This window comes from Lithobates pipiens, unplaced genomic scaffold (assembly GCF_037356315.1).
Source record: "Lithobates pipiens isolate NorthernLeopardFrog02 unplaced genomic scaffold, aLitPip1_a1.2 Scaffold_16, whole genome shotgun sequence".
Classification (NCBI taxonomy): Eukaryota; Metazoa; Chordata; class Amphibia; order Anura; family Ranidae; genus Lithobates; species Lithobates pipiens.
The window spans coordinates 363,977,748-363,993,959 of NW_027507748.1; the positions used below are offsets into that span (position 1 = coordinate 363,977,748).

Here is a 16,212-nt window from a genome sequence, read left to right on the forward strand (position 1 = left end):
TGAGAGAGAGAGGCTGGTAGTCGATGGGCTTCACAAAACATCACGTAACAGATTTGTTTATCATTCATCATTAGGCTAGGACTACGGACTAAATTATTGTAAAGGAAGCATACGCTATAAGCAATCATTCAGGAGACTTAGAATCCCAATATAATACATTTTTGTAATTCCTTTATTTTTCAAAAAGTTGCAGTTAAGTCAGGTAAACAAAAAGGGGAAAACTCAGCATTTATCAATTGACAATAACCAAGAGGGTCACACCATTTAGATCCATAAGCCAACAGGCCTGGCAAGACATAGTATATATGTGCACATATAACATTACCAACAAACAATAAAAGGATCATTAATGTGCAGGGGATATAAAGGCATAAGGTGGCTGCATGGGAGACCCAGAACAAATACTCAGACTTAAAACTGTGCAACTACATAGGACACAATATATCGGGAAGCTGGGCATCCTGATGGCCATCCGGACCCAGACAGGGAACAGTGAGACTTGGATAATGCATAAAAGGGTATTTAAATAACTAAAAAAAATAAAACACCCATGGCTGAGTCGGGTATATGGGGGGGGGGGGGGGCTGTTAAAGAAAGTAGAAAAGGGGGTGGGAGGGGACATTAGGAAAGAGAAGGAGTAAGGGGCAAGGTGTCCCTTGTTAAAAAAAAAAAAAAAATAAGTAATTTTTCTTCTAAGAACGATGCCTCTCACCCAGGGAATCCAGACCAGGTCCAGGAGGGCAGGCAGGTTGTGAGATTTCCTGAAGATGGGCATCAGTGTATACGAATGCTGCCAAGGTCGCCAGGTATCATTAAAGATCTCCTCCTGGTTGTTCAATGTAGCTGTTAGATCCTCCATATCCCCAAGTTCATTGACTTTGGAAAACTCCAGGGACTTTGACGATCTCCAAAACAGGGGGATGCATGCCTTAGCTGTATTCAGTAGCTGAATTGTAAGAGAAGCCCGATGCCACGTACACACGACCAGTTTTTCCGTCACAATAAACTTTAATGGTTTTTCCAATGGAGTTCCGCTGAAAAGGTTTTGCTTACACACAATCACACCAAAGTCCAATCGTCTAGAACGTGGCGACGTACAATGGGACTAGAAAAAGGAAGTTCAATAGCCAATAGCTGACCATGGGTCGTTTTTGGTCCATCAGAACAGCATACAGACAAAGTTTTCCCGATAGGAATTGATTCCGTCTGAAAGATTTAAAACATGTTCTATTTCTAGGTCCGTCAGAATAAAAAATAATAAAAAATAATAATAATAATAATAATAAAGTCAGATGAGGGCCACACACGATCGGAATATCCGAAGAAAAAATTTCGTCTGACTTTTTCTGCCGGCAAGTCCGACCTCGTGTACACGGCATTATACTTCTTAATAGGTTGTTTCGATAGATGCAACAAGCATGCCCCAGGGTTTTCCTCCAAATTAACTTTAATCAAGTGCATGACAGTACAGATCACCTCCCGCAGAAAGGCCAGAGTTAGGGACAATCACAGGAAATATGTAGCATTGTTCCCTCAGCATTGCCAGCATGTACTAGGGACCTGAGGAAAACAGCAGTGCAGAGTAGTGGGTACCCTGTACCAATGAATCATGATCTTGTAACAAGTCTCTTGAACTCTAGTGGCAATGGAAGTTTTCTGAGCAAAAATGAAGAATTTTCTCTGAGTCAGTGAATTGGGGTTTCAAGGTCTGATTCCCACTTAGTAAGGAACATAACTTCTGTCCCTGGCTGAATCAGGGAAGAGTAAATCATTGAAAGACAATGACCAATCGGTTGCCTCCTATGACAGATGTGCTCCAGTTCTATAAGCTGGCGAAGTATACCCGGAGAACAAGAACAGCGGCAAAGAAAATTACGTATCTGGAGATTGCTCCAGAAGTCTAGCGGAGGGTCAGTTGCGGTCTTTCCGGCAGAAAAACTGACTGTCGGGTCCTGTAAAGTCACAAAAATGAAGGCAGCCACTCGAAACCAGACGCTGGAAAAGAGGGATCTGGAGGCCTGGTTCAAATTCTGGATTACCCAGTATAGGCACCACGGGAGAAGGTAATAGTGACAATGATCAACATGCTGCCAAGGGTAGGATGATCACGAAAGCTTATCCATGGCCAACTCTTCGTTGTGTTATTGGAGTCTTCTAGTTCAATGGCCACCCAATGTTTGGCCTCAGCAAGGCAGTCCAGTAACCTGGTGAGGTGTACTGCTCTGTAATAGGCCCATACATCTTTGAGGCCAACCCCTCCCTGAGGCTTCGGCAGATGAAGAAGTTGAAGCTTAAGGCGAGGCCTTCAGTGTGACCATAAAAAAACAAAAACAAAAAAAAAAACCCTCTAAACTAAACTAAGGAGCTCACCCATTTAAAAAATACCAGGGAGAGGTGAATGATAAGCGTCTGTAGCAGATACAGAACCTTAGGTAGCATTGTCATCTTGACCTTAACTAGGTTAAGGTAAGCCAATGCCAGTGGAGTAGATCAGATTTGAGAAGGAGCAGCAAAAGGGGCACCAATATAATACATTTACATTTTTGATTGTAACATGACAAAATGTGGAACATTTCAACGGTGTGAATACTTTTTCAAGGCAGTGTAGTTCTTATTTATATCCTTACATAATGGGCTCCTATTACTGCCAGTGTATTCTATTGGTTTCACAATAGCCAGCCGCATGAGGAAGAAACCCTGACAATCATTCCACTGCACAATCATTCAGTTTTAAAGCGGATTTCCATGTTTCCTTTCACTGGTCCAAATCATCTATTCCCTTCACCAAGTGTTGCAGTGTCTCCAAGCACTGCATGTAGCTTTAGCTACATACAGTGCTGAGTAACGATTGTGAGACAGAGACTTCCTGTCTCACACCCAAAACAATGCAGTCAGTCGGAGCGGTACTCAGCCATTCACAGGCAACTTTGTATTCTGTGAATGAATATAAAGCTTTCTCTGATTGGCCGAGCTGGAGGGCTTGATGGTCATCAGCCTGTCCCGCCACCAATTAGAGGAAGCTTTGTATTCATTCACAGAAATGCACATTATTGCCATTTATTTTTAATGACACTGCACCACAACACACATGATCTACCTGCATTGTGGTGCACGGTTACAGAAAATTAAGCTTATGTCTATTAAAACCTGAGTTGGCATGCTGTTACAGGCTGCCTTAGACAACACACCAGTGTGGATATGGCATTCGATATTTTACTTTGTGCATAACACTAGAAGAAAAAATTCTGTATACAGTTGGTGAAAAATAATTTTATTTATAAATCATTCATATAGAATATATATATATATATAAATAATCTATATCACATATTTCATTGCCAAGAGCAAGTGAATTCAACACCTGCTACAAAAAAATTAAAAAAAAAATCTGGTATCCAATACAATTTTAAAGCAGGAGTCCGCCGGGAGTACCGCCGTTTTTTTTTTTTTTTTTAAAGCCAGCAGCTACAAAGACTGCAGCTGCTGACTTTTAAAATAATGACACTTACCCGCCCAGCGCGCCCGCGATGTCGGCACCTGAAGCCGATCTCTCGATCGTCTCTCGGGTGCTGCCGCCGCCATCTTGGGTATGGGAATCAGGAAGTAGAGCCTTTCAGCTTCATTTCCCGGTTCACTACTGCGCATGCGCGAGTCGCGCTGCGCAATAAGGATGGTCCCCGCTGTCTCTGGGATCCGTGTGTTTCCCAGCAGGCATCGGGGGACTTTCGGAAAGGGAAAGGGGCGTAGATTCTGCGGAAAGGGGCATACCTTCTGCAGAATCTACGCCGGAAGTGGGTGCAGATACATGTACTGTACAGGTATCTGCACCCCCCCTCCCCCCTGAAAGGTGCCAATTGTGGCGCCGGAGGGGGAGAGGGTTCCAATGAGTGGAAGGTCCACTTTAGGGTGGACCTCCGCTTTAAAAGCATCATACAGACTTCACAATTAATTCTTGTAGTGTGACAGCTAGGATGTAAACAGTATTTCCATGACAGAGCATTACTTTCTTTCCAAATTGGAGTTGCTTCAGAGATTAAAAAAAAATCTGTGGTTTTAAAGAATACTTGTTATGGGTGGAAAGAGACTGCAATTGTCGTCTCTTTTAAAATTGCTACATGCTTATCTTTCCTGCTGATTCACTTGCTTTAACATTTTTTGCAATACTAAACTAGAACAAGTTTGCATAGCAGGAGATTTGACTTTACCTGCTGCATGCTTGTTCTTCGGTCAGTAACTCAAAGTATTGAAGCCAGAGACAGCCGGGAGACTAAATTTTTCATATGGTCAGCAATGGCAGCCCACATGTTTCAGTGCAGGTGTGCATGTAAATGCAAGGTCTGCTTCTCTGGAAGCTCTTCACACCCTCCTATACTGTTCTGGAGTGCATTGACATCACTGGAACCTTCAGGAAGCAGCTAATTACTGAGGACATTGGAAAGGTTTTTTTTCCCCCCTTTTTCTTATTTTTTTCTTTGAATTTTATAAATCTTTATTTGTGCGCTCGCAAAGCTTCACTTTAAAGCAGAACTCCAAGGAAAAATAAAAATGATTTAATTCAAGCCATATCCTACAATGAGCACTAAACTTCCTGTGCTGCTGCTGAGAGCTAGAGTTTTCGCAGTTAGGGAATCCTGACGTTTACCTCCCCCTTTGTCCTTTCACAAAACACTTTGTATTCTGTGAACAAAATGCAAGGAGAGGACAAGAAGGGTAAATTACATGAGCTCTTCACTGTACGAAAGCCAAACATCAGAAGTTTTGTGCGGATAGTAATATCTGGTGTGAATAAAAAATATTTAATAATTTTTTTTACTTTCTACAGCAGTCATCTGGGACTAGGATAACAATTTTTTGAGATTTATTTGTGCACTGCAAAAGTAAGTCAAAATAAACCCCCTTCCTCCCCCCCCCCTTGGATTTTTGCTTTAAATTTAATGATCCACAAGTTAAATATCAATGATGACAAAAACTTCAGGTTTGTCCTCTTCACAGATCTGCATGGCTGAATATGTAATGGCTTTCACCTCAGTACCCTGTCAAAAGAACATAATAGAATAAGAACACTTCTAATTGTATGCACTGACGTGTGCTCATTTTAATATGTACCATCACACCTTTACATACAGTAACATTTACAAGAGTGTAAGGGCATCTTTTTTTTTTCTTTATTTAGCAGTCAAGGAAATGAACATGGGGCAGTGAACAAAACATTACAAAAAAACAAGCATTACCAATAATTACAATAACACGTCCCATCTAAGCTAGTAAACAAAACGGCTGCTAGGTCAACTATCAATTAAACCCTTCGCCAACCGCTTACTACATTACACATTGTAGGTTTCCCAAAGGATTTTATATTTTCCCCAAGAGAAAGATGGGAAAATTGCAGTAGTGGTCGAAAAGACCGAACATGAGTATGTAAAGTGCAGAAGAGGGATGAAAGAACAGCATAAAATAAGTTAGAAAAAAAAAGGGGGAGGGGGTAGAGAAGGAGAAACCACCCCACAGAACCTAATCTTCTCCTCTTCTTCCATTAAGCTGAGAGGCCAATGGTGTCTGCTCCCTATAATAAAGATAGGGAGTCCAGATGTTCCAATACTTGTTTTCCTGCTCTTTCAAAGTCATGGTAAGGTTTTCCATAATCTGTAATTCTGGTACACCAATGGGCAACAGTAGGACAGGTACTCTTCCACAAAGCTGGGATACAGGCTTTAGCTGCTGTAAGTAAATGTCCGAGTAGGGCGTTCTTACATTTTTTATTAGACATAGGGGTGTCATTCAATAGAAAGGCTGCTGGATTGAGACACCTGTCAGCGTCTTAATCGTGGACTCTACATCAGTCCAAAAGTTGTTTCATTTTGGGAATTTCCCGAAGATATGCAACAGGGTTCCCACAGATTTTCCACAGCGCCAACACATATCTGAAACCTGAGGATATACAGTGTCTTGAAAAAGTATTCGTACTCCTTGAAAATTTTCCACATTTTGCCATGTTACAACCAAAAACGTAAATGTATTTTATTGGGATTTTATGTGATAGACCAACACAAAGTGGCATATAATTGTGAAGTGTAAGGAAAATGATAAATGGTTTTCAACATTTTTTACAAATAAATATGTGAAAAGTGTGGCGTGCATTGGTATTCATCCCCCTTTACTCTAATACTCCTAACTAAATTCTAGTGGAACCAATGGCCATCAAAAGTAACCTAATTAGTAAATAGTGTGTAATTTTATCTCAGTATAAATACAGCTGTTCTGTGAAGCCCTCTGAGGTGTGTTAGAGAACATTGGTCTTCATGATGCTGTTTGTTCACTAAGGAACACACCAGACGGGTCAGGGAAAAAGTTGTGGAGAAATTTAAAGCAGTGTTAGGTTATAAAAAAATATCACGGAGGAAAGTTCAATCCATCATCTGAAAATGGAAAGGAGTATGGCACAACTGCAAACCAAGACATGGCCGTTAACCCAAACTGACAGGCCAGGCAAAGAGAGCATTAATCAGAGACGCAGCCAAGAGGCCATGGTAACTCTGGAGGAGCTGCAGAGAAAAACAGCTCAGGTGGGAGAATCTGTCCACAGGACAACTATTAGTCGTGCACTGCACAAATGTGGCCTTCATGGAAGAGTGGCAAGAAGAAAGCCATTTTTGAAAGAAAGCTATAAGAAGTCCCATTTGCAGTTTACAAGAAGCCATGTGGGGGACACAGCAAACATGTGGAAGAAGGTGCTCTGGCCAGATGAGACCAAAATTTAATTTTTTAGCCTAAAAGCAAAACGCTATGTTTGGCAGAAAACTAGCACTGCACATCAACCTGAACACACCTTTCCCACTGTGGAACATGGTGGTGGCAGCATCAAGTTGTGGGGATACTTTTCTTCAGCGGGAGTAGGGAAGCTTGTCAGAGTTGATGGGAAGATGGACGGAGCCAAATAAAGGGCAATCTTACAAGAAAACCTGTTTGAGTCTACAAAAGACTTAAGACTGAGGCAGAGGTTCATCTTCCAGTAGGACAACGACCCTAAACATACAGCCAGAGCTACAATGGAATGGTTTAGATCAAAGCTTATGTGTTAGAATGGCCCAGCAGAGTCCAGACCTGGATCCAAATAAGAGTCTGTGGCAACACTTGAAAAAAAACCGGGGGTGTGGTCTGAACATGGCGGTGTAAGGACGTGTTTCACCGGAGCTCCCTCCACCTCCTTCAGCATTTTAACCTATCTCCCGCACCATGGCAACACGTGGAGGGTCTTGGCCAGGATTACTTATGGCGGCCCCACCGGCATCACTGGCTGGATCAGACTCCCTGAATTTAAAAAATGGGCGCACACCACTGTAGATCAAAATCCTCTTCATTTGGACATCCCAAAATTACAGGCATCAGAATGCTGGGTAGATGCGTTTTGCACACTTCACATGCGGTTTGTCATTATGGATCAGACTCCTTGACAGGATTCCCCGAAGATCTAACTTCCGCCAACCGCTGCGGGACAGTCAGCCCCTCTGCTTTCAATAATGCGAGATCTGGATCTCAGGGCTTTCTTCCAGGCCCTGCCAAAGTGGTCAGGTATGGAGGCTCTGGTACTCTGCCTGGAGGAGGCACACCACAGAGACCTTCATTCGGTCAGAGGGGACATGCAGCTGCTCTCTGACCGTGTCTACACAGGCGAAACGTCCTCATCTCTTGCGCACCGTGTGTCCCAACAGTCCTCACAGGCTTCACAGGTCACCACACTGCAGCTCCATATGCAAGAACTTGAGGACCAGATCCGCCACAACAATCTAAGAGTGGTATCCTGGAAGCCACAGGCCAGGAGTCACTACAAGCCACAGTCCTCGAGATATGTTGGCGACTGGCTACCTTACTTACCCCCCCAGGACATAGAATTCGACAGGGTGCACAGTACCCTGGGCCCTCGCTCCACGGATGCGAACAGACCCACAGATGTTATTTGTCATCTACATCACTACTCCCATAAAGATCCCTTCCTACGCAGAGTATGGGAGGTAGGCGACATTGACAGGGCTACGATGAAGATCCTGCTTGACCTGACCAGTGGAAGGCACTGCTACGCCCCTTCCTGGATAAATTGCGGCGGATGGGCTGTACCTACCACTGGGGGTTCCATATGTCGCCGACAGCGAGGAAAGGTCCAGCTTCCTTTGCTCTGCTAGACCCTGCTGATCTGCCGGGCCTGTTTGAATTTCTCGAGACAGAGGCTTTCCCAGTCCTGAACGGGCTACAACCCCTGCTGCAACTGTCACGTCGTGATCGGCTCCCTCCTCCGCGATGACTAGTCTCCCTCCCCGTACAAGCAGGGGGCAACGCGGTCTCGCAACTCTTCTCTTCCCAGAGACGAGTCCTAATCCCCTCCTGGACTTCATCTAACTGTTGCTTGATATGTTCCAGATGTTGTCCCCCCGAGCACCCATAAGTGATGTCTGCCCCTGCTAGCTTTTTCACTGCCCAGTGCACTCACCACCATACTTTAACTGCTGTTGGAATGGGCTTTGATCCTGGAATTTTCTCAGTCCACTCCCCACTGTGGACTAGCTATACTTGGGTTGCTGCCACTACTCATCTGTGGGACTGAACAGAAATGCTCTGGAGGGCTTTGCTCCTCAATTTTTCCCACACTTGGAACGACATTTGCCTGCCCCCCCCCCCCCACTTGGCTCACGTTTTGCAGACATTGCTGCCCTTAGAATTCCTTCTGCTCCCACTCAAGTGTCTTGTTTAATGCTGCCTATTTTGTCTCTCATATACATGCTTAAACTCATGATGTGTGTCCAAACTATGTTTTATAAGGGACGTCAACCAGTTGTTTCCTACAGAGTCTTTAAACTGCAGATATTCTGTCTGGATTACGTATTGGATCTCATTAATCCCAAAGGTTAGCATGTTTGTTACTATGAAGCACATGGGTATCAAGAGGGCTCTCCCCCTCCTGGGGCTTCAGTGGTTTGCCGTGGCTCCAGCTAGAGAAGGGATCTCTTTCCTTTCAGGCACAGTGAGTGGTTCACTCTGAGCTCTCCTCCCACCCCCCACTGCCATTGGTTAGCTCTGAAACATGCAGTGCTCCACCAACCCGGCTGGATGATTATGGCATGCAAGGGGGGACTGGGGGGCGAAGAGGCCATACGCGGGGGGGGGGGATTCGTGATCTCACTTCCTTGGACTGCATCTCTGCAGGGTGATGCATTATCTTGGAACTGTTGCACCTCTTTCCCTTGGATGAGTTGGCGGATGCGTTTAAAGCCATGTCTCTCCGCATGCCCTGACACGGCTTCTTGTCTAGTGGGCGGGGAACTGTTAATCCTTTCCCCAGTGGGCATTATCCATAGTCGATATTATGGGTTGCTATCTACTAGAACAATGTTTCTTGCTGCTATAAATTTTAGTCTATACCAATGCTGAAAGGCCATGGCATGGGCTCTGTCCTTTGGCAGTTTCCACCCACTTCCCCATATAGGCCTTCACCTACACGAACCTAAGCGTTCTGAAGTGAGTGCCATTTGTAGTACCTCTTTAGGACCACGACTACTCCTTCCTGTTCTTTCCCTTCCCTTTCTACCTCCTTCCTCTCCCCCCTCCAAACCCCATCCTTCTCCCCCCCTGCAACCCCAGAGATGATGGATGCTGTGAATGTTCTCTCCCTAAATACTAAGGACGCAATGTTCCGGAGAAGGCTTCTTAATGATCTCAAATGCTCTAGCAAGGATGTAGAGTTTGTAAGAAACTCATTTTAGGATGGGGGGACTTCCTTTGCTTCAAAACAGATTCTTTCCTTGTGTAGACCATGCTACTAAATTGGTAAAGGAAATAGAAGGGCGTTTCGATCCTGATCTCTATTCGTATCCCTTGGGCTATTTCCGCCAGTTGCTTTGATACAGCAGGCCAGTATCTTTTCCTTAAAGGCCACATCAGCAGCATCAAATTGACTTTGACTACTAATTATGCACCAAATACTCCCCAAGACTCATCTCTATGTAAAACCCTCTCAAAACTAGTGGAGTTTGTGGAAGGTAAACTGATCCTCATTGGTGTCCCTCTTGACCCTAGTGTGGATACTTCTTCTGTTCCCCTCAGCTACAGGAACCGTATACGGCAAAAACTACAGAAGCTGCAGCTGGTGGACACCTGGCGCATTTTCCACGCTGGAGAACGAGATTACTCTCTTCTCCAAGCCTCACCAGTTATATTATAGGATTGACCTCTTTCTGATCCCTCACCAACTACTATCCCTTGTTCTAGATGTCCCTATCGGTCATATAAACTGGTCTGATCACACACCAATTATGAGGCGTCTCTCCCTGTCAGCTTCTACCGCCATTCCGGATTGGAGATGGCGTCTGAATGTGCAGATACCAGAGGTTTTGACGGACGTGGCTCAAGAACTCACAGCTTATGTGCACGAATGCCACCCCCTGAGAGTGATCAAGGTATAGTTTGGGAAGCTCATAAGGCGTTCATATGGGGCATTCTGATCAAACGCGGTTCCTGTGTTAAAAAGGCGAAAGATGCACAAATGACAAAACGGTTAGCCGATATTTAGGTTCTTGAGCTACAGCATAAAAGAAAAAAAAAAAAACTGATCCCATATTTAGGGACCGGACTTGCCCATCTTCGTCAACAGGTCTCTGACCTTCTTCGTTACAAGGCGAAGACAGCACTCCAGTATTGCAAGAAATTAGTGTATGAATCAGGTGACAAATATGGCAAGTGGTTAGCACAGGCCCTCAGAAACAAACGTAAGGCTTCCTATATCTCGTACAGTATATTAAGGGTACGGACAGACGAAGACTCATTACTCAAGAATATCGCCCATACCCTTGAAGAATTCTATTCCTCCCTATACAACCTCCTACCCCTTCCTCCTTCCTCCTCCATAGAATATTACCTCTCTTTGGCATACTTGTCATGCATCCCAACCTTGTTTTGTGGAGAGCTTGAAGCCCCGATCACTGTGGAAAAGCCAGAGAAGCAGTGAAGTCAGCCAAACAAGGAAAGGCACCAGGCCTAGACGGGTTCACTATACAGTACTACAAGACTCTTCTGCCCCTCTTAGGTCACCACATGGTAAGAGTGTTTATTGGCATAGGGCATACTACCTCGTTCCCCTGGACATCTGAGGCCCATGTCTCAGTTATCCCAAAAGAAAAGGAAAGATCCCTCTGTCTGTGGCAGCTATCGGCCGGTTTAATTGCCTAATGTGGACCTGAAGCTCTTTATCAAGATACTTGCCTCTCAGATTCAATCCTTGTTACCCCAATTGGTTCACCTGGACCAAGTGGGCCTCATCCTCGTCTGCGAGGCCAGGAACAACACGGTAAAAAGTACTCAATCTAGTCCACTTCGCCAGTCAAATGGGCTCACCTTGCATATTATTCAGTACTGATGCAGAGAAGGCCTTTGGATAGGGTGAATTGGGCCTTTATGTTTGCGGTCCTGAGACATATGGGGTTTCGGGGAAGATGCTTTGTTGGATATCTAGCATATACTCCTTTCCACAAGCAGCGGTCAAAGCAAATGGGGTATTCTCAGAGCTGTTCCCCCATTTCTAATGGCACCCAACAGGGATGCCCACTCTCACCCATACTATTTGCCCTTTCATTGGAACCATTCTTGAACAGGGTTAGATTAAACCCAGATGTTTCCGGCATTCAGGTGGGCGACCTCACCTATAAAGTCTCAGCTTATGCGGATAACCTCTTCTCCTTGACCAATATGCTTATCTCCCTAGCAAATCTCCTAAAAGAATGACCACTACGGAGTACTCTCGAATATGAAAATTAACTACTCCAAATCCGAGGTGATGGGAATCGCCCTGTCCTCTCCCTTGTGTTGTACTCTACAGCTCAACTTCAAAGGGACGTCTTCGGCTCTGAAGTACTTGGGCACTCATAACACCCCCCCGTTTGAACCTAGGGGATACATTTGGGATGAACTGTCCACCCCTGCTTAGTGCGGTCTGTGCTTTATTAGACAAATGGAATAGAGGTCTACATTCCTGGTTTGGCAGCTGTAACATCATCAAAATGAACATCTTGCCAAAGTTTCTGTACCTCTTTCAGACTTTACCTATCGCCATCCCCTCGACCTTCTTTCGTCAAGTCAATACCCTCTTTACCAAGTTCATCTGGGCAGACAAACGGCCTAGGATCAGTAGGCGCCTTCTACGCTACCTAAACTCTATGGAGGGGTAGCTGTCCCAAACCCGCTTAAAATATTACCAAGCAGCTCACCTTGGCATGGTAATTGATTGGTGCAGACAAAGTTGGGCACAGGGCGCCATGGTGCTTTACCTCCCTACCTGCTTCCCTCAAGTAGCATACCACCATAGGACCCACTTTCCGAGTAGGCCAAATGGCACGTAGGAAACCGGAGCTTTCCTCTGCCCACTCTGCCGTTTCCCATATTGGCAAACCCCAGATTACCTAGCGGTGTAGAACAAAGTAGTTTCTAAATCTCAAGGGGAGAAACCGCTTTCAAGTCTCCGATTTTCGAATGACTAACACTTGGCCCATGATCTCGCAATTGATGCAAACGGATGGTCAGTTTAGATTATCTTTCTGGCCGGCGCTTCAACGTTGGCATTTCTTTCAACCCCCCCCCCCCCCCCCAATTAATTCTCGGAGTCAGCGGACTCTGTTTGAATCTTACTGTGAAGACACGGACCCTCTCCCTTGCACCATCTAAGATGTATGCCTTGCTTATATCCCCTCCAGAGAACTTTATCATGCTAAGTCTTGGCAAATGGGAAAGGGATCTTGATAGGACCTTCACGGCTGCCCAGCGTCAAAACATCATCCACCTTTGAATGAAATCATTCATCTGCACATCTCCTTCGTTTATTGGATCTATCTGTTAATCTCAGGAACTAATTTCCAGTAGAAATATTGCTGTTTTTTGGGACATTTGAGTAGCTTGTAACTTGGAAAATCGCATAATAGCAGCACTTTTTGGTATATACCATTTTTTTATTATATATATATTTTTTAGGATGAATACATGATCTATTCGGGATTATATATATTTTTTTTATATATACCGACCTTACTCTGCAGGGTGTGGCCGATACACATTAGACTATCTTTATGATTGTAATAGATTCTAGTAGGAACTGTTTTCTGTTGCCGTTTTTCTTGATCCTGTCGGAAACAATTAGGATCTTATAGGATTTGAGGAATCCCGGCAGAAGGATTTTTCTTCACTCTATTTGTAAGGAGTTTTATTTGTAGGTAGCGCCAACTACCCCGGTTACCATATTGTTCTATTTTTTGGAGGAAACCCCAATTGGAGTTTCTCTCCTTGTGGGTGGCAGCAACCTAGTGATACAATTAGTATTTGTCTGTAGCCATTGTTACCACTATCCTTTTTGATTTCCAACCCCCACCGGTGTTTTAGCGCGGTTTTCTTCATTTTTATATTCATCTGCACATGTACGCAGGAATCCAACTATAAAATACTGACACCCTGGTATCTCACCCCGTCATTCTTGAGTAAATATTTTCCGTAAGCTTCGGAGCGTTTCTGGAGATGAGAGGGGAACTCTCCTTCACGTTTTCTTGTCCTGTTCAAAGCTTCAACAGTACTGGTCGGAGGTACCGAGACTCTCCCAACAATTCACAGACTTCCCAATCCCGAGGGATCCGGCCTTCTTCCTGCTCCACTGCTCACAGATGCCGATCCGGATATACAAAAGATCAATCCTTCATCACTCGACTAACACTGCCAAAGCCTGTGTCGTGCTGTGTTGGAAAGATCCCAATCCTCCTTCCATCGCCACGTGGCTCAATAAGGTCAGGAGTGTCAATACCCTGGAAGATCTGGTACTTACTGTACAAAACAGAAGAGAACGATATACGAAAACACGGGCATACTGGAACATGTTCGTGTATTCGGATGAAGGGAAGTCCCTTCTAGAAAGCTGCTCTGGGGACTGAGGTTCTCCAGTCATTCATACTGTAGCATCTACGTGTTCCATCACCCTCGTCCCCCCCCCCTTATTTTTTCTTTACTCCCTTTTCCCCTCTTCACTTCTCGTCTCTGGACCCTTCTGGGTGACCCTACGTTTATACCATCTAGCTTCCTTCTATCCTAAAATTTGAAGTGTCCACTCATGCAACTCAACACGAGCAGAATGTACAGAATCACCACTTGATTTTTTTGGAATGGGAGGCTCGTCTGCGTGGCAGTGATGCTGCGCTGACTTGCAGCCAAGCACCTCGACATTTGACTGTACTAACCTTGACTGTAACTATGTTTGATGTGCCATGGCACCTTTGGTGCCTTTGTTATATTGTATATTGATGGATACTTTATTTTTCTTTACAAATAAAGAATTTGAAAAAAAAAAAAAAAAAGAAAATTGCTGTTCACAGAGGCTCTCCATCCAATCTGACAGAGCTTGAGCTATTTTACAAAGAAGAATTGGCAAAAATGTCACTCTCTAGATGTGCGAAGCTGGTAGAGACATCCCTAAAAAGACTTGCAGCTGTAATTGCAGCAAGGAGGTTCTACAAAGTATTGGCTCAGGGGGGCTGAATACAAATGCACGCCACACTTTTCAGATATTTGTAAAAAAATGTTGAGTACCATTTTTCTTTCCACTTCACAATTAGGTGCCACTTTGTGTTGGTCAATCACATAAAATCCCAGTAAAATACATTTACATTTTTGGTTGCGACATGGCAAAATGTTGAAAATTTCTAGGGGTATGAATACTTTTTCAAGGCACTGTATCCTATGCAGCTTGGCAGGAGTTCTGTACCACTGGGTGAGAAGTTTATAACCTCCCTCCTGATATCTGCTTGCCAGGGAAGTTTTATGTGCAAAAAATATATTTTTTTCTTTGAGTTTGAGAGAAGGTAACTCGAAGGTCATCTTCCCACTGTAAAAAGGTCAAGTTGGCCACGTCCCCCTGCTTTGTCAGCAAAGCATAGAAATGAGCGAGGGTGTTGAGATGCCTCTGAACAGATTTGTTTGAGTGGAGTGAGTTGATGAAGGCTATGGTCCATGGGTAATGAGCGTTGGAAAGTACTCAGTTGAGCCCTACGTAAAAAATATAGGTCAGTATGGAAAAGGGCCTCTAGTTCTCGGCTGGAGATAAGTTTAAGTTTATTAGCTTCTGAGAAAAGGAGGGCATCTATTTTTGCATACCTCTGAAAAAATATCTAAACTCAATCTGGTATCACATTATATATAAATCAACATTTCATTCAAGAAAGTTTGTTATTTGCAATATTTGGGTGCAAAGGCAATAGTGTTACGAGTGTGCCAGAATATCTTCACGGCACTCTGACTGTATTATCTTACATCCAAATAAAGCTACAGTCCTATAAACCAGATTAGGAACACTTACCTGGGGGTGTTTGGATAAATTGAACTCTTCTCCCCACCTATGAAAAAAATAAAAATTAAACAGCAAATAGCATTTTTAACAAAAATTGTTGATTTTTAATTGCTCACTTGCAGCAGATTGGCGTTAAGCCTAATACACACTAGTCGTTTTTTTTCCTCATTTAACCCAGCAGGGCTGAGAGAAAAAAAAAAAAGTGACAGTTCAGGAAGAGCTGCTGTATTAACTATCCAATGTTAGTACAGCAATCTCCCCTGCTGTTTTATTGTGTTTTTACAAGGGGATGACCCCCCTGCCAGAACATTCCGGTCAGCGGTCAGGCATTGGCTGAGAGCGATGATCGGGAGCCGATCAGCAGACCTTTTTTGGTCATGCCCCTTCGACAGAAGCTGGCCGAACGGCCAGCTTCCTTTGGACAAACTGCAGTACACACAGGCCAAATTTCGGTAGGTATCTATTGAGCTGCCCTACTTTCAGCTGTGTACTTACTAGGCTTTAGGTTCTGTTCACACCAATAAAATAAAAACCCCTTGTGACCAAGTCCCAGTGGCGGCACGGTTTGTTTGAATGGCATCTCTTGCTATATAGTCTGGCACTCCATGAATTTCAGTGCATGAAAATGGATTTCAAGTAGAAATTGCATTACTCTCTAGCTGCAGTTTAATTGTATTTAAAAGAGGGATATTCAAGGACCCATTCACACCTGAGTGTGTGTTACCATGTGCTTGCATAGATATGTATTGGTCCTAACAAACCAAGCGAATATTAATAAATTAATAATCTGCCATCTAGCTCTGCCCTTTAATCTCTTTCAACATATTGACAGTGCAGCTGTGCAGTGTCCAGAT

At 44.1% G+C, this 16,212-nt stretch overlaps 1 protein-coding gene across 1 annotated transcript in view; it reads right to left on the bottom strand.

Moving 5' to 3' along the window:
• Window positions 1-3,250: 3,250 nt before the first annotated feature.
• The window catches only part of ZBTB8OS (zinc finger and BTB domain containing 8 opposite strand), a 58,332-nt gene continuing 45,370 nt past the window's right edge, over window positions 3,251-16,212 (bottom strand). Inside the window, exons 6-7 of the mRNA XM_077482020.1 lie at window positions 15,368-15,404; window positions 3,251-5,033 (exon numbers count right to left, since the gene is read on the bottom strand). Of these exons, the coding sequence (XP_077338146.1) occupies window positions 4,947-5,033; window positions 15,368-15,404 (124 nt within the window). The 3' untranslated portion in view covers window positions 3,251-4,946. The remainder of the gene's footprint in view (window positions 5,034-15,367; window positions 15,405-16,212) is intronic.